The following is a 25855-nucleotide window of genomic DNA, read 5'->3' as shown; positions in this document are numbered from 1 at the left end:
GGAAAATCTTAGAAAACAGAGCAAATTTTGTATTGGTTATTACTTTTTACTATACATTCATATTTTCAATAAATTAAATATATTAAACTTTTTATTGCTTGCTTAATTTTCTTCGAATAGCTTTTTCATACATAAATTTAACACATTCATCCCTATGATAAAAATAATATTTTTAAACAAACAAACAAAATATAAATATTTCAACAATATTTTCTTTTAAAACGACAAAGGATGTAATACAATTAAAAATATTTATAATTTAAACGGTACCTGCCCATTTGCGTCAGTGTAAATAACATAAGATGCGTTTAAGGGTACTTTACTAGATGCTTTATTAAAAATTTGTATTGAATTCACAAAGGCCAAAGTTAACAATTTAAATAGACCATGCAATTTAAATAAATTTAAGTACAAAATGTCGGTAAGAAACATAGATCATGGTTAATTTTGTTTAGGTAAATTGAAAAGTGAATATTTATTTAAATAAAAAAAATAATTCGGTACATACAGTTTAAATGAAGTATTGTAAAAATCAGTTTATTATTAAATATTTATTTATACGTATATATGTATGTGCAAAGCAATATTTGAAATGCAAAAATAAACACATGCAGGTATGTAATCATATTGTCAAGCATCGGATGCATCAGCCATACAGGATGTATCAGCCGTAGGTGGTTGTTATGCAGATGGGTACCGATAGATACATTGTAGGTTCCCCGTTAAATGTAATGTATCCAAACGTTGGGGTATGCGTAGAAGTACAGTCCAATAAATGTTATTTTTGAGTTACATAAGTTTGATAGTTGGTAAAAAGAAATCGATCTCATGACAGAGTATAGCAATCCCATCACCATTTTTTTTGCAGTAGCAATAGTGTTTTTTTCCGATCCAATATAAGGTGAGTTCAGAATTGACAAGAGAATTTTGGAAAAAATCGGGAATATCCATTCGTATGTAAGAATATCACACATACGCATATTTGAATGCAACACAAAATAGCAGGTGTGGCAGTCGTATGTATATTATTTTGTGTGTATATGTATATTTAATATAGATAGCCTCCAAACAAAATTTGTTTATTGTTTTATATCAACAAAACAAGTAGATAATTATATGATGTTGCCGATTTTTGTGCGTAAGAGAGAGGCATGTAAATTTTTTAAAAAATATACAAGAAAAAAATGTATGAGCGAAAACCTTGAAATTTTGTTTTAAATATAATTATGTATATTAAATAGTAGTTTTTTTATAATGTGCATGATGGTACATACCTACACACTAAAGGCAGTAAAACAAGCAAGTATAACGTTTGTTCTTAGAGGCTGTTCTGTTGTCTTTATTAGGTAGAAAGAAGTCTTTTAAACGTATGTATACGTACTTATGAGTCGGGAGTCTTTTTCTTATAAAAATAAAGTATACGCAGTCTATCTACAAGATCTTAATTTTTTGTTTTAATTATTGCCAGGTGGTTAAAGCTTAATTATCTTGTATTTAAAACAACTTAGATTTAGGCGCAAGAACTAACGTACGATGCCTGCAATGCGGAGAAAAAAGTGTGTAAGGTCTATGGTATGGAATTATATTCGAAGGGCACGCTCATCGTGGAGATAAGTTCTCAGCATTTTTACAGAAAGAAACTAGGCAGATTTCGGACTACTCCAAATAAAATTGCGGTAGCAATTTCATAGAAGATGACTATTACTTAATGGAGTTTAGGCCCACGCGTACATACATGGGATGTTTATCAAATAAGAGCTTAGACTAAGCTAAATATAAATAACTGTATACATGTTTAAGAATCAACTATTTTCAAAAATCGGAGAATCTGAATTTTCTGGCTGCACAAATTTATATTCTTCGTGCAGGATTTAGAAATATTATTTTGGTATCAAATGAAATACGCTTACAAATAACTTTTAGAATACCAGTATAGTTTGAGCACAGTTATCATGTACTTTATTTTCGATTCGAAAATTGTGTTATTTGAGATGATATATGTAAGTAGTAAGAGTATATCTTAAGAAAATCAGTTATTGCATATTCTTTTTTTGGTACCCATGTTTAGCATAATTTATTATCATAAGTTGGATACAAAACGCGATTTTATTTATTTGTTAGAAAAGCATTAGAGACGGAAACTCCTCGGATTATATTGCAAGCATATTTATCTTTTCTTATAAAAGCGTTACAAATGTTTTGGATTTGGTTTGAGGAAACTTATATCTATGTGATAAAATTACCACCAGAGCGGGAACTACTTTAATGTTTAAGATTAAGCGATTTTTTGGTAGCACGTTTTTTATATATTAAATAAATTAATTGGCTGGTGCAGCAGTCCCGTAGAGAAACAGGTCATAGTAACTTACAACTTTCAACCATTTCTGTGTACAAGTAATTGCAGGAATGTAGGGGACCTACAGTTTATATGCCGAATCCGGACGGCAAATTTGAGAAAGCACTTAATGCCAAAAGCTGTATATTAGGTAAGAGAAACTATTGGAGGATGTTTCTAACGCATTTTAAACATGTTTTCATTTCCTATTTCAGAAATTTATATGCTACGTGAAATAGCCCATCATATCTTTTGAAAGTCGGTTTTTGGTTAAAATCGGTTAATTTTCATTAATTTGTGGCAAAGTTCAAAGTTATTGAAATTCATTGCTGTCAAGGTTTCAACCCTGAACAAACAAAAGTTAAGTAATTTTGTTGCGTTTGAGGTAAGCGGAATTTTTCTAATAATGTTGTTTGTCCTTCTCGCGAGTTGGGCAACTTGTACATAAAAAAACTGTTGGAAACACAGTTTTGTTCTAGATGTCATCACCTCTTGTCAATTTAAGCAGTTATAAACAGGTGATATAAGCTACTAGTGTAAAAGCCTGTAAAAAGCAATTAATGTATAGAATTATATGTTATGTTCTAAAATGTTTAAGAATTGCAAAAATTGAAAGCAAGGGAAAAACATAAGCAAACTTTTCAAATTTTAAAGCATCATACTTACTACAAAAGCCTGTTAAAAATAATACACTGTACATATAAACTTGTTGTAAGATTTATTCTGGTTTATGTCAAGATCACAGATATCGTGACTCTAAGTTGTGTTCAAAATTTTATGTAAAGATAATGTAAGTTGGTTTGTGTAGTGGTGTTTGCATTTTTAAAGTATTTGTGCTTTCATCCATTCTGTATTTTATTTATTCAATGTTAGATGATTTACTACGTATATTATTCCTAAGACAAGCAAATTATATAATTTTTAACATAAAACTTTTTTTTAACGGTATCCATTTGTTAGCAAAATACACACGCACAAACATAGCTTGGGATTTTAGTTGGTTTTCGGTAGCCATGCATCTGTTCACATAGATAGTTCCATCATCCAAAGACATTTAGCAGGTGGAGATTCGATTCTCATTTTTTAGCAAAAAAGTTTTTTTTACAAAAAAGGTTGAGCATTTTCATTTAAATGGTATGTGCCCTTTACTGCTAAAGAATAAAGCGTTATTAATTTCAATATAGGATAAGCTGGATAATGTTAGTTTAAACTATTTAAAATGATATCCAAAACTAAACAAAAACTCTAAGCATTATTATCAATGTTAGACTCGACCTGGAGAAATAAAAATAATTGTATTGATTATTTGTTGACATAAAATGTTAAAAATAAATACAAATATTCATAATGTTATTTAAATAGTAAATATGAATATTAAAAACAAAAAAATTCTTATAATCTACAAAATAAAACAAAACTAATAAACTGTTGGTTATACATTTGTCTTAAATTTCGTTTGCCCAATTAAAACAAAATAAGTGCGTCTTACCTTAGGAATGTGCGACATTTTGTAACACCAACTTGAAGCTCCGATTTAATTAAATTAAAATTAAATAATTAACTTATTTTTGTACGCCAAACTTTAACTGAAATTATAGCAAAATAAAAAGAAACCAATATTTCTCTCTAAAAAAATATATACAATACATACAAACTCACTATAGCAGTACAACTTCTTCGGCTGAAAAATAAGAGCAATACAAAGTTCCAAAATACGAAAACGATTACGAATCTTGTCTACGCATTACCTACATACTTCAAAACTGGAATTATAAACCTTATGGCAAATTTTTAAACATTGTTACGACAACTGAGAATGTGAAAAACAACAAGGATTTTTGATTAAACCCAAAACACCCTATATATTTCAGTTTACATACAAAACCTTTACTTCAGAAATTCTTATCAATGGGTACTAGAATCTATTTTAATTATGTTGAAAGAATTATCAAAGGAATTAATACCGGCTACACATACTTTCCTTACCGCTATATCATCGTAAACGACATTTAACACTTGCAAAAAAAAAAACTTCAAGGAAAATAAAGTATTGAATTTTGTTATGGGTGTATCATTTAATGCTTGCTTTTAGTAGATTTAGATTTTTGTTCGTTGCTTACGATAAATTAGCGGTTAGGACTGAATATAATTGAAGTGCTAGTGATTATTATTTTATATAAATTCATAAGCCTATATCTTAAAATAATGTATTTTTGTAATGTTTCCAGAAGTATTTGATAGAATTTAATAAATATGAGCTTCAATATAACACCATATCAATTCTTAAAAGAATGAATACAAAATAAAATTCATTTTGATAATAATAAATATGGTAAGTGAATTATTAATTTTTTTCAGATATATATGTATGTTCTTAGTCTCACCGGATACACTTTGTCCTATATAATTTCAAAACATATATCATTACCATCCATTCATCCAGGAAAAATAAAATGTCATTGTTGATCTTTTAGGCTCAGTATAATTTACAATCTTAATTAAAATGCCTTAACAGTATATGTACTATATATGAAGACAAATTTGCATATGGACAACAACAATGTAACTCATAAACACCTTTCCTTTTTGCATTCATATTGTTGGTCTGAGAGGTGAAAAATATAAAACGTAACCTCATACCTCACAATATGTTCAATTTAACAAAAACAATCGCGACATGTGCAACGTTGCTTAATAGATTTATAGTCCAATACAACATACACTTTTACCAAGACAAATTTCAACGTCAACCTTCCTCATTTGTTGCTTTGACAGTGTTATGATTGAAAAAATATTTTTCAAAACATTATTTTTTTGGGTTATATCATGAAGATCAACAACTCAATCCGTCACGTCAGAATCAAGTGCAAAATTCAAATACCACACTAGTATTATTTATTATAAAGGTGTTGCTGTTTAAATTTTTTCAGCGTGATTAAAATTAAGGATATCTCTAAAGTCGATCAACTACTACGGTCGAGTAAAAACGATATATATGTACATACCTACATATATATATGTTGTATTAAACCCTACAAAGCTTTGACCTCTCAAAAAGAATACTTCTTATTTTACTAATATTGAAAAAATTCATCAGTGCTGCATTAGAACTAAATAAATACAAAATTGAAAACATTTTGAAGCGTTGATATTATTCATTTCAGCAAAATTCAAGTCGACTTTAGAGAAGTTGTTTCTAGTGCAGTCAAAATACATTTCACTTCGAAATAATTCGCATATCGAATAAAATTTTATTACAGATGAATTTTTAAACGAGGTTTAGGTAGTATCGAAAAATAGTTCCAGTCACTTCTTTTCTACAAGCTAAGCTATACCAGTTTCAAAAACTATAAAATGTCAAAGCATCGACTTTTCGCATGCTGTGGTTTAACGTTACTTTACCTTCCGGTGATAATGGTGGATTAAGTGTTTTTCATAACAAATAAAGAGTTTAAAATTAAATTCAACTGTCGCAATGAATCGAAAATTCTTCTTTTTATAAAAATGGTTTCATTAACTTAATTCAAAGGAAAAAATTGCATTTGCACGTATAAAATGATTTGAAATCCATTTATTGTGGTTTGGGCCAAAAGTTTGACGAAAATAACGAACAATATTTTTGAAAGAAGCTTGTAGATATTCAAACCTTAGTTCATCGAAATTAAGGCCACAACTTGGAACTCAAAAATTATTTCAACCGATCACTATTACTTCGTACTATTTTAAAAGTGTAAATGCTTCGTTTAAAATCTCACCTCAAAAGGTAACTTGATAATATATATATATATATCTACTATATTGGAGGATCAGAAAGCTTCAGAGTGTTTACTTATGATCAAAATGAGTGTCTCCAAAATGAACAATATTTTGATAGGTGAAAATTTGAGAAAACTCTTTTACTTTAGTGTGAAGAGATTTATTATTAAAACAGACTATTTTCATTTTTTTTTATAAATTATATGAATTAAAAAAACTTTATGCCATAACATTTTATAATTCATAGCTTAAGTTGGTATACCTAGAACAAAAGTCAAAATAAATCCTCATTTTTTGTACGGAAGAATGAAAGTCAACTTTTTTCAATTTTTGTTGAGCTTGGCTGCTTTAATTTACACCTTGTGTTTTTTGTCATTTAAAGCTTAAAAGTTTAACAGCTCTGGTTATTGAACCCAGACTTTTAAACCTGTTTATTAAAATCAAATCAGATCGAGGTCAGGAAGCTTTTCTAGTAGTTCAAAGTTAAATAACTTTAATTTTATTTAGAAACCATAAGAAATCAAAACTACAAACGAAATATTAGATACAGTTTCACAAATTTTTTAGAAATTTATTTTGGATTTAAAAGCAAACAAAAAGAGAATTAATACAATTAATATTACAAAAAAGTGTTTTTTTCCAAGATAAGCTTACGGGTTTTTAAAAATAACCAGAAGTCAATGCTTTCTTATGCAAACAAAATTTGTAAAATAATTTCCCTGAAGACCTATTGCTCGAGTTTTAAGGAACTAGTGAATTAGAACTAGATGCGAAAAGTTCTGTCTCCCTACATGACACTTCTAAAATGCCACAGAAGTTAGAATCAAATGGTTTGTTATATTTATTTGTAATTTAGTCAGTCTTACACTCGTTAAATCAAATTTCTTTTCAATAAGAATGAAACAAATCATAACAAACACAACATTTTATATACTAATTAATACAATTTATAGTACTAGTAGAATTTAAAGTTACAGTTTGAATTACAAGAACTATTTTTGAAAACAAATCTTTACCGTTGAAAAGTTATGTACGTTTTTGGAGACTTTTTGTCACTTTGTCAAGACGTTTGTCTTGACAAAGTATATTCTTATATATCTAATGTTGAATCATAAATAATTTTAATTTTCAATGCCAATAGGTTTATAGCTGAACGATTGCATTTAGTAAAATAATTAAACAAATAATACAATATAAGTACTTTAATTCCAAACAAAAATATGTACATCATCATGTACATTGTACAAGTACTTATACTCACAATTCTATTTTAAGACTATTGGTAACATCGGAATTAAAAATGTGTAATCTGTATTCTTCACAAAATCTATGAGAAAAGACGGAAACCTTAAAATCGTTTGAAAACATCAACTTTGTATATAAGCAAACATAATAACACTAAATAAAAACGAATTGACATGTCAAAAAATCAAAAGTGTATCCTTTCTTCACATTAGAAGTTAAACAATACATTTTGGTATCTAGCATCTTAGGAACGTCACAATAATTTATATAAATCAAATATTTAATTATATGATGTAAATCAAACATAAGCAAAAGAAAGATAAGGCAGAAAGTATTATAATACACTCCCGGTCACTTTAGCAAATCCATTGCATTTTAAAAATTTGGTTATAGTTTACCCAACGTATTGATGATATATTTTAAAATAATTCCCTTTTTTAGTTTTAATTATTTAACATTTGCTCATTGCTTAATCCCTTTCATTGGAAAATTGCCGTTACCGATGTGTCAATTAGTTTTCCAGTTAAGCAGAATGCGTACAAGATTTTAATATGTATAATTGCTACTGCAAATTAAATTGCTCTTATTAATATATTTAAAAATTCAAATTTGCGAGGAAGTTATAAACCTCAAAATCCTTAATTAATTGAGAGCCCCAGAATATTAGAGAAAAAGTTTTATGTTGAATGACAAGCAGGATCAACGAAACAGGAAAACCAGTTTTTAATACAAATTAGCTTATTGATGTAATAAAAAAAGGATTGGCTAATATGTATTATTTGATACTGAAAAGACTTTTTTAGTATACAAAAGTTTAGAAAGCTTTGTCAAAATAATATTTTCTTCTGATCATTTCCAAAAGAAGTGTGTTGTTAAAAGTTTAATTAAATAATATGTATGCGTGTATTTCGATGAGCAAAAAAATGTGTGTTTTTTGTTAAAGCTTGACAAAAGCGTTGTTGTTTACTGAAGGATAAAGCTGAATAGACTGTCTTAAAAATGTTGTGTATTAGAAACAAGCGCTACCGTCCCGGAAAAACTTAACTTAAACTTTAACAAAATACTGGAATTTTACGAGTGAACGGGAGTGCATATTGTGACATAAAGCCCTGTGAAAACTATACTGCGCTGTATGTTCCTCCTTCGAACACAACCATATTTCATCATTTATCTTCAATAGTATTGCTAATTATTTTGATTAAAACGATATGCATACATTTTAATATGACTACGAAGTAGTTATATATCATTAAGTAAATGATAAAAGGAACTTATAAAACATAAATAATTTGCTATAATTTCAGTTTAAAACATATGCTTCTTTGAAGAATAATTATAACAAAATACTGTTAAAAGCGAGAAATTGAAAATAACCATATTTTTGTTAAAAATCACAAATGCATCCCTGTAAGAAGTTTTATGTAAATATTTTTTGAAGGAGTGTATATTGTATGAAAAGCTGTGTGTAAGATATGTTAGTAACGCCAAATTGTGCGTGCTCTTAAAAATGCTGAAAAACTTCTTCGTCATTTAAAGCACAATAATAGAAAACAAAATGTGATATATTTCTTTGCTACAAAGCCAACCTTAATTTTGTGGGAGGTTTTATATATGGAGAAAATATAATTATTTATATAGAAAGTGACAAGTATATCGTAACATGCAGTTTATAATACACACTAAAATAAAGGCTTTATCGATTACCTTTAAATACATTTTTGAAGATACGTATGCACGTTAGTTGAATAATCAACCAAACCAAAGATTTAAAACGTATTTTTTAAACTTTCTTTTAAAAACTTTTGAAGTCCACTTAAGACATTAAATATACTAAACCAATTTAACACATTAACATTCAAACTAAAAAAAGACCCCAGTTTTTATATGTTGCTGAAATCATTTATGAATTGTAATTACGATTTTCACTTGAAGCAAATAACAAAAAAGAACTTAATATGTGTATAAGAAGCAATATGTAAGTAATAAATAGGTTTGAATTTTGATAGTAATGACATTTTTATATGAAGCTCATAGCAATGCTGGAAACATTACAAAAGCTTTTATTTCTTTTAAATGTAAATAAAAACATCTTATACATTCACTATGTTTATTCTAAGAATAGTCACCATTCCGTCCGAAGAATAATTGGAAAAATCTTTTTAAAATGACTTATTTGTATTATAATAAAAAACTTTGACTATATATGTGTTATATGTATGGATATTTAGAGATAAAGAACAAACAGGCTTAACATATCATAAAATTATGGTTTTTTGATCATAATAATAATAATAATAAAAGCTTATTGGTGCCCGACAAAGACGCAATATCAACAAACCCAAGACGAAATTTTATAAAATTAAAAGTGAATACCTCTATAAAGCAAATAACTTAGATTAGTATTAGCGAGATTCTTGTATACCAGTCAAAATAAATAAGCAACTTAAAGTATGACCCTGCTTTACAATAATATATTATATATAAACAAAAGTTACATATATATATATAATTCATTATATAAATATATATATTTATATATATATATAGGACTTATGTAAAATTTAACATTTCCGAGCTTGAAATAAATTTAAAAATATTATAATTCTCAGGGGTATTCTCGTCCGTTATTTAAAATAAGTTGCAATTAAAAATTAAATTCATAATTGAAACTGTTAAGTGGTTAGCAGAATAATAAGATTGTTAACAAATGTGTATTTTTTGTAAGTAAATAGAAGCAATGGTCAGTGATTCGTGCGAATACCCGATCAAATTATAACTTACTTTTAGTGAACAATATATTGTTCTTCTATATAAAACCACTAGCACTACAATAATGTATATGTACGTACATATATAAAAGGCAATTTCATTACAGTTAAGAAAAGAAATAAAACTATTATTTCGCTTAAAAACGGAGCAGGTACCACTCAAAGGGGAAATGAAGTAACAAAATTATATAAATAATACATATATAGGTTACCGAAGATATCATAAAACAAACATATAAATAAAAAAGCAGACATAACATGTAGGTGTGGTGGTTTTAGCATTTTTCATAAAAACCTGAAGTTAAAACCCTTCTTTTATTTCGAAATTTACTATGCAACCCCCATCACTTGATTAAGGGGCTTTTATTATTTTGCAAGATACATTTAAAACTCACTCTTAAGAGCAAGACAAATGTGATGATGCCATGAAAGAAACTGTATTAGGAAGGTGAAGTTTGCTCAGTAAAATTTAAGCTAATTTTTACAAGGCGATGCACGGCTGCGCTGCCACGCTGCTCAAGTGCATTCAAACGAGAAAAGTATTTTCACTGAAACGTCTTTTTAAAGTGCACCTTGCTTCAACAAATTTTAGAAGACATTTTTTTTAAAGTTAATTACACATTTAAAATTTGCAGGGCAAGAAAATGCGTTTCAAAATTGTATAATAAAAAGTAGCCCGATATTGAAAATTCTATAATCAAGCGAAGAGGAGTCCATAATAGTTTAAATGAAAAAGGAACGGGTATAAAATTAATATAAAAGTTTTAAGTTTTTTAGGGGTTACAAATCCACCGTAGCATTATGATTTCACATAGAATCTACTTTTAAAAAAATCACGAAATTGTTGAAAGAAGCTACATTTATTGTGTAATCCAATGTTTTTATTTTGTATGTAGTAAAATAATAAAAAAGAAGAAAAGTAAGATGATGATGAAAACGAATGTGTTGAATAAAAAAGATATAACTCCTAATGGACCTTTCAACATCACAGTGAACAACACAATTACAATACATTTCTGCCATTTTTGAATATATTGAATGAGCACCATGAATGAGGAAAAATATCAAAGAAAAAGCATTGAGTTAAGGTATAATAATATAATTGTATAATTACTTTTTCAATATATATAATAATTATATGTTCAATATAATATTTCAAAACATCCATGCATTATTTTGTGTTTTGTTTCATATACTTTGCCAAACATTTTTTTTTTTTATTTTAACATAAGTGTGTAGTTTTTTTTTAACTCTTTATTTGTGAATCATTTTTATTTTGTCTGAATATTTTCATATAAAATATTTTGTAGTATATTATTTATTCAATATATCTTATACGTGTGTTATATTTCGGGCTACAAATATAACTTTTTAAAGTTTTGTCAGTTATTACTTTCTAAAAATATATATATTTTTTCAGTTATCAATATTTATATTTCAAGTTATTATGTTCAATATATGAAAGAGGTTAAGTTATAGTTATAGTTTTTAATAAATTATTTTTCTTAAAAGATCAAATAAAATGTTCTTCAATTTTATTAAAAATAACTGTTGTATTAGTGTTGTGTTTAATGGCATATGTTAGGTTTTTACTTTTGAACAATGTATACATAATTCTTCTTTTTAATAGTACCTTATTGTTTGTGATTAGCTTTGAAGAGTTAATTCTTTTAATTAATAATGTTTAAACTACTTTTTATGACAAAGTATAAACTTTTCACGGTGAAACACTTTTTGAATGTGTAGCCGGACGGAATTGAGTAAAATATACAATCGTGAGGTATGTTAAAAAATAGGTATTTACATGTATTTATTTATTTATTAAATGTAGAAACAGTATAAACGTTTGTTCTATTGCATGCTGTGTGCACTTATTTATAAGACTGAATTGCAGTATTCTATACTTATATATTGTATTTATGGCATTGTCTTGGGAAAAGTTTACACCCCGTCGTTGTTGTTTAAAATAGAGTTGGGAGTTAATAACTTCATAAAATTTAAAAAAATAAGTAATAGAAATGGTTCTTCAAGTTAATATTTTCGTAAAAATTAGGCACTTTATTCATTTTTTTTTTGTAATAAAAAATAGAATTTTTAATAATAAAAATAATAATTGATAAAGTATAAAAGCATTATCCTTTTGAAGTATGAGTTTGGGTCATCTGTTCTGCAGTAATTTATTTTAAATGTATAGCTATTATTTTATTGAAGCTCAATGGGAAATATTTATTTATTTACCTTTATTTTCTTATTATTTGAAAAAATTACTTCACATTTTCAAACAAAGCGTATTTAATCAAAAATTATAATAAAAGCAGTTTAAAACATCTTTTCTTTTATTAAGAGAGACCACTAATAAGAATGTCTTAAAGGTGAACGCAAATTCGATTGAAAAGAATTATTTTATTTGCTTATGGTGTTATAGCTAAATGGTGTTATAGCCTCTAATCTTCTTTTCATGGGAATTAGGAGAGCTAATCCAACAAAAAAAAAGAATATTTAAATTAGAGGAAAGCTATTTCAGTTGAAAAATGTACAGTGAGTTCTTGGAGTTTGGTGTAGTGTATCAGTACGGTTTAAATTTATAGTTCAAAGTTGTAAAAGCATACAATGCAATAAATGTACTGCTCATAACGTAGGTTATGAGGTAGGTATGCAAGTATGTTTACACATTTAAATGTACACATACGAATTAAGTAGTTGAATTGTTGAACTTTAATCAAAATAGTACTAATTTTCGGTTTCAAATGTAAAAACTAGCACTTAAACACTATTAAAAGTTCTCAAAACTTATCCTAATCTTGTTTTACCAGAAACTGACATTTAAATTTTGAACTATCCTACTGATCTCAAATATTTTGTTTGTTTTCCAAGTTAGGTCAAAATAAGTTTTGTGAATCACTTATGTACTTGTAAGAGGTGATATCAATTTTTGCAGTTGTCTACAAATGGACTCCCTTGGGAATAGGTTTAAAAATAAGACTATGATGCAAGAGCTATGTTGCAATGGACTACTCTGGGCAGAAGCTTTTTGGTGTTCATAGCGTACATTTCTGCACTGACTTACACTGATTCGTTCGTTGAGCTGAATGAGTGTACTTTATATTCTGAATATTTTGCACTACATTTTGAGCTAGTGCAGGCTGGTGAAAACTTTCAAAATTGGTTGATGGCATTGTTCGATTATATTTTGTAAGCCAATAAAATTAAAACAAATGAATTTTGCGCGCTTAGTGTTTACGTTTAAAATTTTATAATTAAAAAATGAATTAATACTCCCTTTTAGAGAAGGAATCTATGGTATTTCAGTGTTCTCTAAGTGCCAAATTAAATTTGGAGGAAAGTAGGTAAAAAATTAAGAAAGATACATAATTTCAATAATTTACTTCTAAAATTTTATTTTTTAATTATTACTGTAATCTTACTTATACTGATTTTAATTTTGTATTATTATTTTTAACATCAGTTTTTCATGAACCTGCACTGTACTACACTATACTGTACACTAGCTGGTTGCACAATTGTAAGGTATTTACAATCAATACTAGTTTAAAGTAAGATTATTCTAATGGTGTACGGTTTCGTTAGAGAGTTAAAATTGAACCAAATAGAGTCTTGGTGGGAGGAACAATTGTGGGAAAGGTGAGTTGACACACAATATAAAAAAATTGAAAAGATACAAATTTCTTAAAGCAAAACATTCTTTCTGGCATGATCTTTTTAAATTTAATAATAAAATTGTTTTTGTCACTAGGTGCGGAAAATATAATCTTCAAGCTCAAATTTAATAAAAAAATAAAAACAACTATTTTTATAAATATTTTACATTATCTAATAACTAATATTGTTTCTCTTACCCAATTATTTTATTAATTTTTGATTAAATACAAGAAATAAAATCTAAAAATAGGATTTATTGTTTGATAAATTTCGAAACAATAGACAAATAGCCTAATTAATCTCCGGGCAGGAAACGGACTTTTTTTAGTCCAGTAAATATTTTTTTTGGAAATGTTAATGAAGTTGTTTTAACAAATAATCCATTAACAGTCGGCAGTTCTTAAATACTGTCTTTCGTTGAGTTGTATAAATGAAACCGTTGGATTTTCATGAAGGGTGTGCTGTAAAAGCATTCATTGTCAAACAATTTCATAGTCATTACAAAAGTTACTTGAATAAGATTACTCGTGGATTTGAAAAATGTTTGTATTAAGTTAACCTCAATGTTTTGCAGTACGTACTACATTTAAGCTATACAGATTGTTTTCTAAAATTAAGCTTGGCGTAGTAAAAATAACGACACATAATACGTTTTGATGACTCATATTCATACATTCCAAGGACATTTTATTTATTTTTTAAAGAAAGGTCTGATTTCGTTTAGTAAGATTATGCTCAATTAAGCGAAAAATATTGTTTATAAAGTATTGCATTTAGTGTAGAAATTAAGTAATGCGAAAATTAAAATAAATGCGTATTCAGATCGTGGTTACTTTTTAAGAGTGAATTGTGAATTGAATTGTTAATAAAACTATAGATTTTTTTAAATAATATTAATATCATAGCTTTGAAAAAGTGTTTAATTATCCTAGCGTACCAGACACTCTTATATCCTTTACCTTTTTTTCTCTTTTTTTGTACAATGGTTTTATTACATAAAATATTCCTTAAAGTTATTTTTCCCAATATGGAATTATGTGTGCATAATTTGATTTATCATACAACCACTTAATCAACAGAAAATATAGTTTGTCTCCTATTGAGTCAATTATGATGAAATTTCATGAGAGTTATAAACGAGGGCTACTTAAGTACAATTAAGTGAAGAAAAAAAAAATAAATGACTGGGGGTAAAAAGCGTTAGTTAAGCAATTTATCTAAAAGCAATTATATTGGACAAGAACAAAATGTTTACATTATGTATTCGGTAACAAAATAAATCAATTCAACCGTGACTTTTAGAACAGACAACCGAACTTTCAAAGGATGTTGTTTATAACATTATTTTAAGCATTTGAAAAAAAAATACTTTCCTGCATTGTTTTTAGTTACTACACAAAAAGGACGAATTTATTATAATGTATATCTAAGCACCTAGGCAATAAGTCAAATGTAGTTTTTATAACGTAATAATCTATTGTGGTTATCATTGTTTTTGAATTTACTTTTCAAATAGTCACTTTGAAATTTAACTGCATTACTTTTCTTTTTCAATTTTTACTGGACAAAAAATCTTACACTAATTTGTTTGAAATATTCCCTAAAACGTACTCCATATTATATATATTTATAAAGTTCTCAAAAGTTGAATATGTATAACACTTTTTAAACACAATCATATTTTATAAAAAATATATAATACGTGGTGTTTATATTTATTGTAATTGTTTTAACTCTTATTTTGTTTACATATTAAATTACTAAAACTCGGTAACTCGAAACTCACGTATAATATATTATAAGTATATATGTATTTGTAAATATAACTAATATAAACCCTAGGGTCGTCAAACCAAGTCTATTCGTTCCAAAAAAATGAACCCAATCAAAAATAAAGTAAATTAAATGATATAAAAATAAACGTATCACAAACTAATAATAACTTAAATAATGTATGCCTTTTTTCCTGATTCACGATACATGTACATATGTTAATTTAAATGTAAAAATTGCAAAGGCTTTTGATTAAAAACAAAAATAAGTATATAAAATTTGAAGTATTTTTTTTGTATATATTTAACAGTACCTAATTCTTACTTTTTAAATTTTCGTTTTTGGAAGACATTTGCTTTTATGTGATTTTTTTGCCGTCTTTAATTTTATATCGCAACCCGATTTAGTAAATGCTTCTACAAAGTTCAATTTAGCAAAAAATACTTGTTTGACATTAAGTTTTATTTACAAAATTTGCAGGTAATTTTATTATAAGTAATGTAATGGGAGTAAAAAATTAAATTGATTGGAAGTGTTCAAAACAATCCAAGGGGATAGAACTATGTCTTACGAATTTTGTAAAAATAAGATGTGGACCAAATCCAGCCCTTTAACCTATAATATTAACCTAAAAAAAATTTTGTAGGGTTAATTTAACAAAGAGGTTGCAGAATGCAGCCTCCGAATTGTTCTCGTTGGTCCAGGAGAAAACCGATTCAACCCAATAAGGCATCAATAAATTTAATGAAACTTAATTATTTTGTAACTCACTTACATACTTTAACAATACTTAAGCTCTTTGAGTTCCAAATATTGATCCTTAACATTGAGTTTTTGAATCTGATAATTAATAATGCTTAAAATTGAGTTAAAAAAATCAAAATTCCATTGCGTTGTATTGGTTTTCATCGCAAAGACAAAAGCGTTGATAAGTAGGTATAAATAAATGTGTGTATTATTTTGTTAGCAAAGTTCAATTAATAAACTAATAATATTTAAATGGCTATAAAAACTTGAGTTCAGTTGGACAATTCTGTTTTGATCTTTTCAAAGCTTTCAAAAGGATATAATTTGTAACAAACATCAAAATTTAATGCTCTTTTACCATGGACGGAATAAACGGGACCTGTACATTACTTTCAGGTTTTATGCCTGCGAAATATTAAACATACCTTGTAGCTAATAGTGACCCAAAAATTGTTTTGGTTCTATTTTTATCAGTTTTACATATTAAGGCTCAGCACATGGGCCGACATAAGGATTTAAAGACATTTTTTTTTAATCGAAGAGTTATTGGGAGTAATTAATAATTTTGGGAACGATAATGAATAGTATTTGTTTTTTTGTGCATCTTCTTATTTCACTCAAAGAATTGTTTGGTTGTTGGTTTGATTGACAGCGTCCAACCAAATAAATGAGATATAGCTAATCGCCTCCGAATAGAAACAATATATATAATAATATATTATGTACGTTGTCGGTGTAAGACGTTCATATTTCGAGTAATAGGAGATCGTGTTGTGTATCACAAGACTACCCATTGCTATCATTCTTAGCAAGACGTGAACATATAAAAAAGTACTAATGTCTATACTTAAGTCATGAGGTCTTAGGATAATAAAAGGTTTGAATTAAAATGATTTATAATATTCTTCTTTTGCGTTATATGGAGGTTAATTTGAGATGCACTTTTGTTAGACAAGTTTTGTATTGACGGACTTCAGCTAGGACAAATAAAGTTTTACAGTGGTACGAATTTATTTTTGGAATACATAATTCTTAATCCGTTTCCCACAATAGCTAAATATTTAGATATAAACTGTAAATTTGGTCCGAAAAACACATTATTTTGTTTTACTTTTGGGTCGAAAACGGAAATCATGAAGACTGTTGAGATTGTATGACAAGATTGTACAGGTCCCTGGAGGAATACTATATTGAAGACTTATTTTTCATAATCATTAAAGACATTTAAATAAATTCAAAGAATTGTTTAAGATTTAAGAATAGTAAAGGGTAAACTTTTGCGAAATAAGATAAGGTTAATCAATAATTACGTAAAAATTTCATTGAAATCAAGCAACATAGAATTTACGCAAATAAAAAGAGAAAAATTTCCTTATTTAACGAAATTTCTATAGGCACGAGTTGGCATTGATTGTTTAGCTCATTTCCTCAAAAACCTCACTTTTCAAGTATGTTATATTAAAATAAAATAAATATTAAAAATAAAAACTTTGTAAAAGCATCCAAAAAGCGTTTTCGTATAGCGGTTCAGGTTTAATTAAAAGTATTTTAAATAAAATATTAGCAAAAAGGTGTAAAATTAAAAAAAAAGAAAGGCAAAAAATGCATACAGTAGAATAATATACTTTCCATAGCCTTGGCGTAAACTACTAAGAAAAGACATTTAAGGCTTTTTTTTGAAAATTAACCTATATTTGAATACATCTGTATTGATAAATTAATATACAAAATAATACAATTCATTAAATAATAAATGCAAAATGTAACAAAAAGTTAAGAGATAGTAGACACAAAAAAGTCAAACATTTCTAGAACATTTAAGTTATAAAATTAACAATAATATTTAATTGAAACACACGAGATCTTAAGTTAATTAAAAAAACATCGAACAGAAAAAATATAGGTATAAAGAATAAAGAAACAAAAAAAAAATAAAACTAATGGTACACAACAAATAAGAAAACTCATAAAATTAACAATTATTTTTTCTTTTAAGGAACTGTAGTAGTTCTAACAATGGTATTTAAAATATTATTTAAAAATCCCTTTAAAAGGTCTAAAATTAAGGACATAAAATGACTATAAAAATCTATACTAATATAACTTCAATGTTTTGTTCTCATTGATGTTATATACATAAGTGTTCTACATTAAGTTTGTTTCATAAATATTTTTTACAAAAAAAAAACACTGAATGCATACATTGTTATCTAATAGTATGTAACCTAATTAGGAAAAAATAAAATAAGTTAATATTAGGGCAAGGAAAACGAGACTTAAAATAATTCGTACCAAAAATCAAATCCTAGCTCTATATTATGGACTACATTTTTATATTTTATATTGTTACTACTGTTTTACTGATTTAATTTTATTGTTTTAATAACAACTTGTGATTTGTTTCTAACATAATTTTGTTCTCCAGCAGGTATTGTATAGGATGTTTCATCATTATGCCGTTAAAAAGGAACAAGCTTGCAGACCCCAAGTAGGTATTTGTTTTTTGAATGCGACAAGATATTAGTTGTTGAAGCTATCACAGTACTTCGCTATCCCATTAGTAATGTTTCTTTTAATTCTATTAATCGTATCTATATAATCTAAATTTTAAGAAATCTAGACTCTGAATCAGGGAGGAACCTTGACGTGTTTGTAAGTCATTAAGGAACATGAATTAGGATGACATACATATACTGTTAAAATACAAGAAAACTACGAGTAGACTTCAAACGCCATGTGTGTTTATTTATATTGTACTTTTTTTAAATCAACAAAATAAATAAAGTTGGGTTATGTGGCAATTATATTGCTTTGTATAGTTACTACAATTACTTCTACAATAATGTAGTATTACTACAAAAATTGTCAATTCGGTCGAAAATTATTATAATAAGGACCCTAGAGAAGAACAAGAAAATGATATCCATATTCAACACAGCTTACAGAGGTAAATGTATCAATTTGTAAAAATATTAAGAAAGCAGTTTAGGTATAGGTATAATTAACGAATATGTATTTATGTTGATTTTTTAGAAAATATTAATTGTTTTCATTAACTGTAAAATAGTTTTTTTTCAAGATAGTTTCTTATACATTTTCTTAAGTTTTATCCAAAAAATTTTACGTCAAAAAGTTTCAAAAAGGTCCTCCCTTCTCTTTTAGAGAAATCAATTCAGAGATCCTTAAAATTTTACTCATAACAATTTTTCCACTCTAGGCACATGCTTTTTCTAAAAATCTAAACTATTCTATGGGTATCGGCTTTGAAGTTATGAGAATATAAATTTTTTTTCTCGACCAAAGTACTGGATACACATTACACATCATTACATCTTAGGACGTTTTCATTTTCTTGTATGGATTCAATACAACTGCACTGCCTTGAGCATTTGCTTGAGCAGCTGCTGCAGCTGCTTGATTCATTTGTGCCATTTGCGCAGCCTGCATTTGGGTTGGCATAGCAGGCATTCCACCGGTAGTTGTCAAACCGGGTACACCAGATGCTGCTATTGGGTAAGGGTATCCAGCCATCATGCCCGGATAGAAAAAGTGTTGCTGTTGCTGCTGTAAGTATTGTTGATTTGCAGCTGCGGCTGCTGCAGCTGCATATGGGTTTGTGGTGGCTGCTGTAGCCATTGACATAGGTTGAGCTCGCATCATTTGCGACGCTGGTAAATAACCAGTTGGTGGTCTAGGAAGCAAGCTTGGTGTTGACACTGGGACAGTGCCTAAGGTACTCCCAACGTTATGAGAACTGATGCGAAGTCCAGCTACCTGTGCAGCTTGAGCTGCTGCGGCAGCAACAGCGTGCTGCTGTTGTTGGTGATGGTTAAAAGCAACGGCAGCTCCCGGGTTTTGGGCTACATAAGTCTTGTTTAGAGGAAGTCCTGTATAATTAATAGCTGCCGTTAAAGGTTTTCCCGAAAGAGCATTTGAAGCAGCAGCCATTTTAACAGCGTTCGCATAATTCTTTTGAGCAACTTCCTTAGCAATAGTTGCAGCATCAGCATAATAACTGTTTGTTGGATAACACTGAGCTTGATAGGGCTGAGAAGCATAAGACTGTGTAGGGTAGGAAGTGTAGTTATAAGCTGAAGGTGCTGTTGAATATGCAATAGGTACGGCTGACGTAGCACTTGAAGAAACAGGGGTATATCCGTGGTGTGAAACCATAACATTTGCATATGAATGCGGTGCCGTATACAATCTACTTTGAGTACTTGTCGAATATGAAATACTAGGGGTAGATGGAGCTGAAAATAAAACATCAGCTGAAGAAGTTGTTGAAGTTATACCCAAATTGCTATTGGCTTGTTCATATTTTAACAAACTGGTTTTCAACTGAGTTTCTGGGCTACCTTGAAAAGTGGTAGTTGTAGTTATGTTATGTGTAGTTGTAGGGTTGCTACTTATCATTGAGCTAGGCAATGAAGGAGTTATTATAGAAGCAGAATCATTAGCTACTGTGTCATTGGAACTACTCGTTGTATTGGTAGTATTTTCACTATGGACTTCCTCTTTAAAATCCTCTGTTTCGTCACCACTGGCTATTTGTATATCTGTATTCAACTGTGGTGCGCTAATCAACATTTGGGTAGATATGCTACTTGATGATGACGATAATGAAGCCGAAACATTGGCAGGGTTTGTCAATGCTGAATCAGCGGTTGTAAGTACTGCTACTGTGGATACTGAAGGGGAAGAGGATGAATATGAAGGAGTAAGTGTGTTATGAGAAGATGATTGGATTTGTGTTGTAGGTGTGCTACCAGTTGATATTGAATCTAAAAGTGTTTTGTTAGTTAAATTGTTATTTACTAAAGGAGAACCACTATTGTTGCTACCAATATTATTGTTATTTAGAGAATACACGTTATTATTATTACTATTACTAATTTTTGTTGCCGCTATAGCTATAGTATTTGTTGACGATGGTACAATTACTGCATTATTGTTTAAGTTATTAATACTCAACATACCGTTACTAGCCATACTATTATGAACAGTATTCAAATTTACTTGACTTATCTTATTGTTGTTTTTCAAATGATTTAAATTATTCAAAATAAAGTTGTTGTTATTTATCATTGAATGATTATTGGTATTATTATTAGCGATAATTGGATTTGCCGTGGTGGATGTTTGTGGTTGTGGAATTGCAGTTGTAGCTGAAGGATTTTGACTTTGGTACTCACATGACACTGGTACGAATGGTTGTTGCAGTTGCATTAGTTGTTGATAGGTTGTTGCACCAGGCTGATACACGGGTATTCCCGACTTTTCACCAGCAGGCCGTTTAAAGGGAACCATTCCAGAGAATGCCTAAAAAGAAAAGTGAAATAAAAATATTGCAACGAAAATTTCATTTACATTTATATAAGTACTTGATATGTATGTATCTATTAAAAAAAAAAAACAATTGTATTATATTTACCCAAAAAGTGTAAGAAAAGCTATTCAAGTTTAATAACAGAATTATTTCATACAAATATTTATTTTTTTTTGACTAATACGACTATCAAAGTTTACAATATAAACATAATATTTAATTTGAGTTCAGTTTGAATTAAAAAAAAACCTGAATTGAATGCAAGAACTGAGAAATAAATACAGTAAAGTTTAAGTTAACTTCAATTTAAATAATAAATCTAACGTTGATAAGACCAAACATTTCAATTATCTATTACTGATCAGTATCTAAAATTTTGAGAACTTCTATTGCATCTATCACCTTAACTTTATAGATGTATGGACTTTTTGAAAGACTTTTTTCTAATATTTTTAAACTCGCATTATCGATTAATGGTACCACCAGCTTTTCCCAGGCGTTAACTTCCGCCATAGGAAAATTCCCAACATGTAATCTCTAAGGATAGAACAGAAAAGAAAATATTGTTCTCATGTTAGATAACCCGCATTAAAACCACGATACTGAATGATCCAGGCAAGTTTAAAAATAAATCGTTGAACTGGGCCCTAGAAAAGTTAGATTCAATGCGATACAGTTCTCTCGAGAGAAAACAACTAAAATGAAATTTTTGTATAGCATTCTCTTTCAATTTCTTTAAATTGTCCTCCAAAATTTCAGTGGCATACCTCTATGCGACGGTGAATATTTTTGACGTCGTTGGGGCACAATTGAGGTTCGAAGTCGTTCATTTATAGCGAACTACATATCTTATTCTCTAACTTTTTAATTGATCTTTTTTATTGACGTAAACAATTTTTTTAAATATCTCCAAAGAAAGAAATACATGCTGACCAAAAAATTTTAAAAAGTGCACGAAATATAATGTTATTTGAACACACCTCTCAATGATTGAATTTGACTAAAATTGAGAAATGTTAAATAAAGTTGGCCAAAAAGATTGAAATTAAGTGCTGGCACATATTCATAGTCTGCTAAAGACAAATTAAATGATCTGTTCATTGTAAAAATATTATTCAAAATTACTTGAAATGTTATGTTTCAAATCTATATTATCAAGCAAAATACTTCATGCAATAAAATTATATTTACATAGATGATGAAAATCTTTTTATGTACTTACAAAATTTTCATAGTAAAATGAACCAACCGTTTTTACATCCATCTTTTAGAGCAATTCATATTTTATCAAATTCAATTAAGTTGGTTACAGGATTGGATTTTGTCATAATTTCAAGATGATTGTTTTGATAATAACCACGAAATCGTTAAATGTTGGAAGAAAAGAGGGTATGAGAAAACAATATTAGTAACATTTTAAAAGCAAGGAATGGTAGTATTATATAAAGAGCAGCAATTTTTCATATGTTAAATATATTAAATAATCTCTGATTAATTGGCTTATTTTTTTTGTTAATATAATCAAAATATTTAACCAACGCCAAGGAGAAATTAATTTTCGATGACTCCATCTGGCCAGTGTTCAATCGCTTTCAAATATAAGAAAAACTATTTTTTTTGCGCAAAATAAAAACAAATGGTTTGCTTTTGATTAAAATAAAATAAAATAAAATAAAATATAGTAAAATAAATAAAAATAAAATAACTCAACATTGATATTTTTGTTTAAGAGTTTTCAGCATTAAAATTCATATATTTACGCAACTAAGCTAAATTAAAAATATATCTAGGCTACATGGCTACACCTTTTTTTAAATAAAATCATGTTATCATATGAATCAAAAAATTAAGAATTCATGATTCAATTTAAGATTCAACTGAAGAAAAGCTGCGTTAAGGTGGCGTGATAAACTAAAAACTATACCTTATATACTCGTACATGTATGAAGAATATTATCAAAGTTTTTAAAATTTTTAATGGTTTCTGAAATCAAATGAAAGTATCTCTATATAATGATGAAAACATGCGAATTTCTAACATGCTGTTCAAATCAATTTTGTACAATTATTCAAATCCAGATTTTTTAAATGCTCAAGAACCATTGCCCTGTCTCGCACGCACTCCAAATCCTACAATGTGCCTTATCAGAGGGCTGCGTAAGGACAGCATGGCTCCATAGATACTTATATACTGTTTATAAACATCTTTATGTGGGTAGTGAAAATAGGTTGGTCTAACTTCTCAAAATATTGTGGACGTATTTCATTTTGTCAAAGTGCTATATGACTGACATTTTTGAAAGTTGGACTGATTTCATTTGTCTTTATGCACAGTATTTAATTTAACAACAATTCGAACCAGCATAAGCAAAAATACATTTATCTTCAAATCACTTAAAAGCGATTTTTCCAAAAATAGAAGAAGATATTTTATGGATTTCTATGAAATAATATTTGCTTAGTTATCCACTATGCTTTTTGTATAGTTCCCAAACTGTTTAAAATTTTAAATATGATAAAGATGATTTTGTCAAACGGTGATTAGTGATAACATAGAAGATATTACCATTTACAAAAATTGTGAGGATATTTTTCAACTGTTAGACATTTGTTTATTAAAAATGTAATTTAATCGTTAAAGAACATGAATGCAATTTTTGTATTAAAAGTTTATTGCACATAAGGCATGAAGGAGCTAGTTTTTTAATAGTTACAATGCTAGAAAATTTATAAATAAATAAATTGGATGACGCAACAGTCCGGTTGAGAACTAGGGCCTAGTGCGAGTACTGTTGTCAGGGATGGAAGGGACCTACATTTTTAAGCCAAATCCAAACGGCAAATTTGAGAAAGTACTTTTCATGATAAGAATTACTCTTGGAGAATTTCCTTGCAAGAGGCAGTGCCCGTGAAAAAAACTTTAGGTGGCATAGGCAGGGATCGAACCCAAGAACTTTCGCACAGTCCATTACACTTACCATCATGACACGGGTACTTTACTCATTTCCTTAAAGTTTTTTTTTCATGTACCAATCTCAAAAAATGTTTTTTATTTGAATTCAAATTCAATGCGAAATGAACAGCCTTTAAAAAGCTGGGATTAATTTCTATCTGTTTACCAGAAAATTGGACCTCCAGGACTAGTCAGCGCAGACATATGTTTTATCATATTCATAGATTAAGAGTCCCAGTATAATCTTACACAAAACACGATTTAATTCTACTTAATCTAGAAAAGATTTAAGTCAAAAGACGAGGAATTTAGGTTGTACAATATCATAGCTTCATTCTTGCTATAGTTAGCTTAAAATGTAGAAATTCAGATGACCAGCGTTTTTTTTGCTTTATTGACAATAAAATTAATTGGCTGACCAAATAATAAGTTGGAAATGAAAATTTGAAAACCTAAATTATTAAAAGAAAAGCCGGAAAAGAGCGAAATACAATAATCAAATACAATTAATTTTTTAGAGAAAGTTATCGTGTAGCATTTTGAAGGATTATTTTTCAAAAATGTAAAACTATCAAAATCAACCTGCAAAAGAATACGATACTGGGTGGACTTTATTATTTCAAAAATCTTCATTGTCAGCAAAAATGAGAAGCTTAAATGTAAATTCCCTGGGGAGCACCAGATTGAGTAAGAAGAGGGAGACACTTTTTAAATTTTACTTCGTAAGATCTATTTTTAAGGTAAGCTTTTATCCAACTTTTATCGAAGAAAACAAGTATCAACCGAAACATTTAAGTTCAGAATAATTTCGAGGCTAAGTTGGTCAATAGCTTTAAAAAAATCAATCTATACGCAGTTAACCTTGTTCTAAAGCTTTTCAATGTTTGTGTTTGAAAATGTAAGAAGGTTTGTAGTGATTGATCTTTTTCTCACTAATCCGAGTTCTTGACTGCGAATGAGATTTAAACTAAAAAGTTTAGGAATGCAAGAAAGTTTTACATTGGGTCTGTAATTTTGTATTGTCCACTTTGTCTGACTTCCAATATTCCAATTTTGTTTTTAGAGAAAATTTGAATATGAATGTAAGGGGTTTGACCAAAATATTTCTATTCGTTTTCTTACCATCGGGGGCAGCTGAGTAGTCATCATTCAACACAGAAAGAAGATCTAGGTTGGTAATCTGTAGCATAGGCAAAGTTTTGAAACTTCTTCGTCAGTGTATCAAGAATTTCACACTCGTCAAAATAATATAAACAATAAAAGTAATTACTGTGTTCAGTAAAGTGATT

The 25855-nt window shown here is 28.3% G+C and overlaps 1 protein-coding gene across 28 annotated transcripts in view; it reads right to left on the bottom strand.

Annotated features, from left to right (window-relative positions):
• LOC129952611 (protein muscleblind) overlaps positions 1-25855 on the bottom strand; it is a 269585-nt gene that overhangs the window by 7210 nt on the left and 236520 nt on the right. For 19 of the 28 annotated variants that reach the window (XM_056065298.1, XM_056065312.1, XM_056065302.1 and 16 more), the window contains 2 exons: positions 22836-22877; positions 11188-21606 (listed from right to left, as the gene is read on the bottom strand). In XM_056065298.1, coding sequence (XP_055921273.1) covers positions 19618-21606; positions 22836-22877 — 2031 coding nt within the window. In that variant the 3' untranslated portion in view covers positions 11188-19617. Of the gene's footprint in view, positions 1-371; positions 1063-3312; positions 3484-11187; positions 21607-22835; positions 22878-25855 lie in introns of those variants that run through there. The other 9 variants (XR_008782344.1, XR_008782345.1, XM_056065321.1 and 6 more) reach the window with 5 other exon arrangements.

Source organism: Eupeodes corollae, chromosome 3, assembly GCF_945859685.1.
Source record: "Eupeodes corollae chromosome 3, idEupCoro1.1, whole genome shotgun sequence".
In the NCBI taxonomy this organism is placed as follows: Eukaryota; Metazoa; Arthropoda; class Insecta; order Diptera; family Syrphidae; genus Eupeodes; species Eupeodes corollae.
Note: the sequence above shows the minus strand (reverse complement) of the source record. Positions and strands in the feature narration are given on the sequence as shown.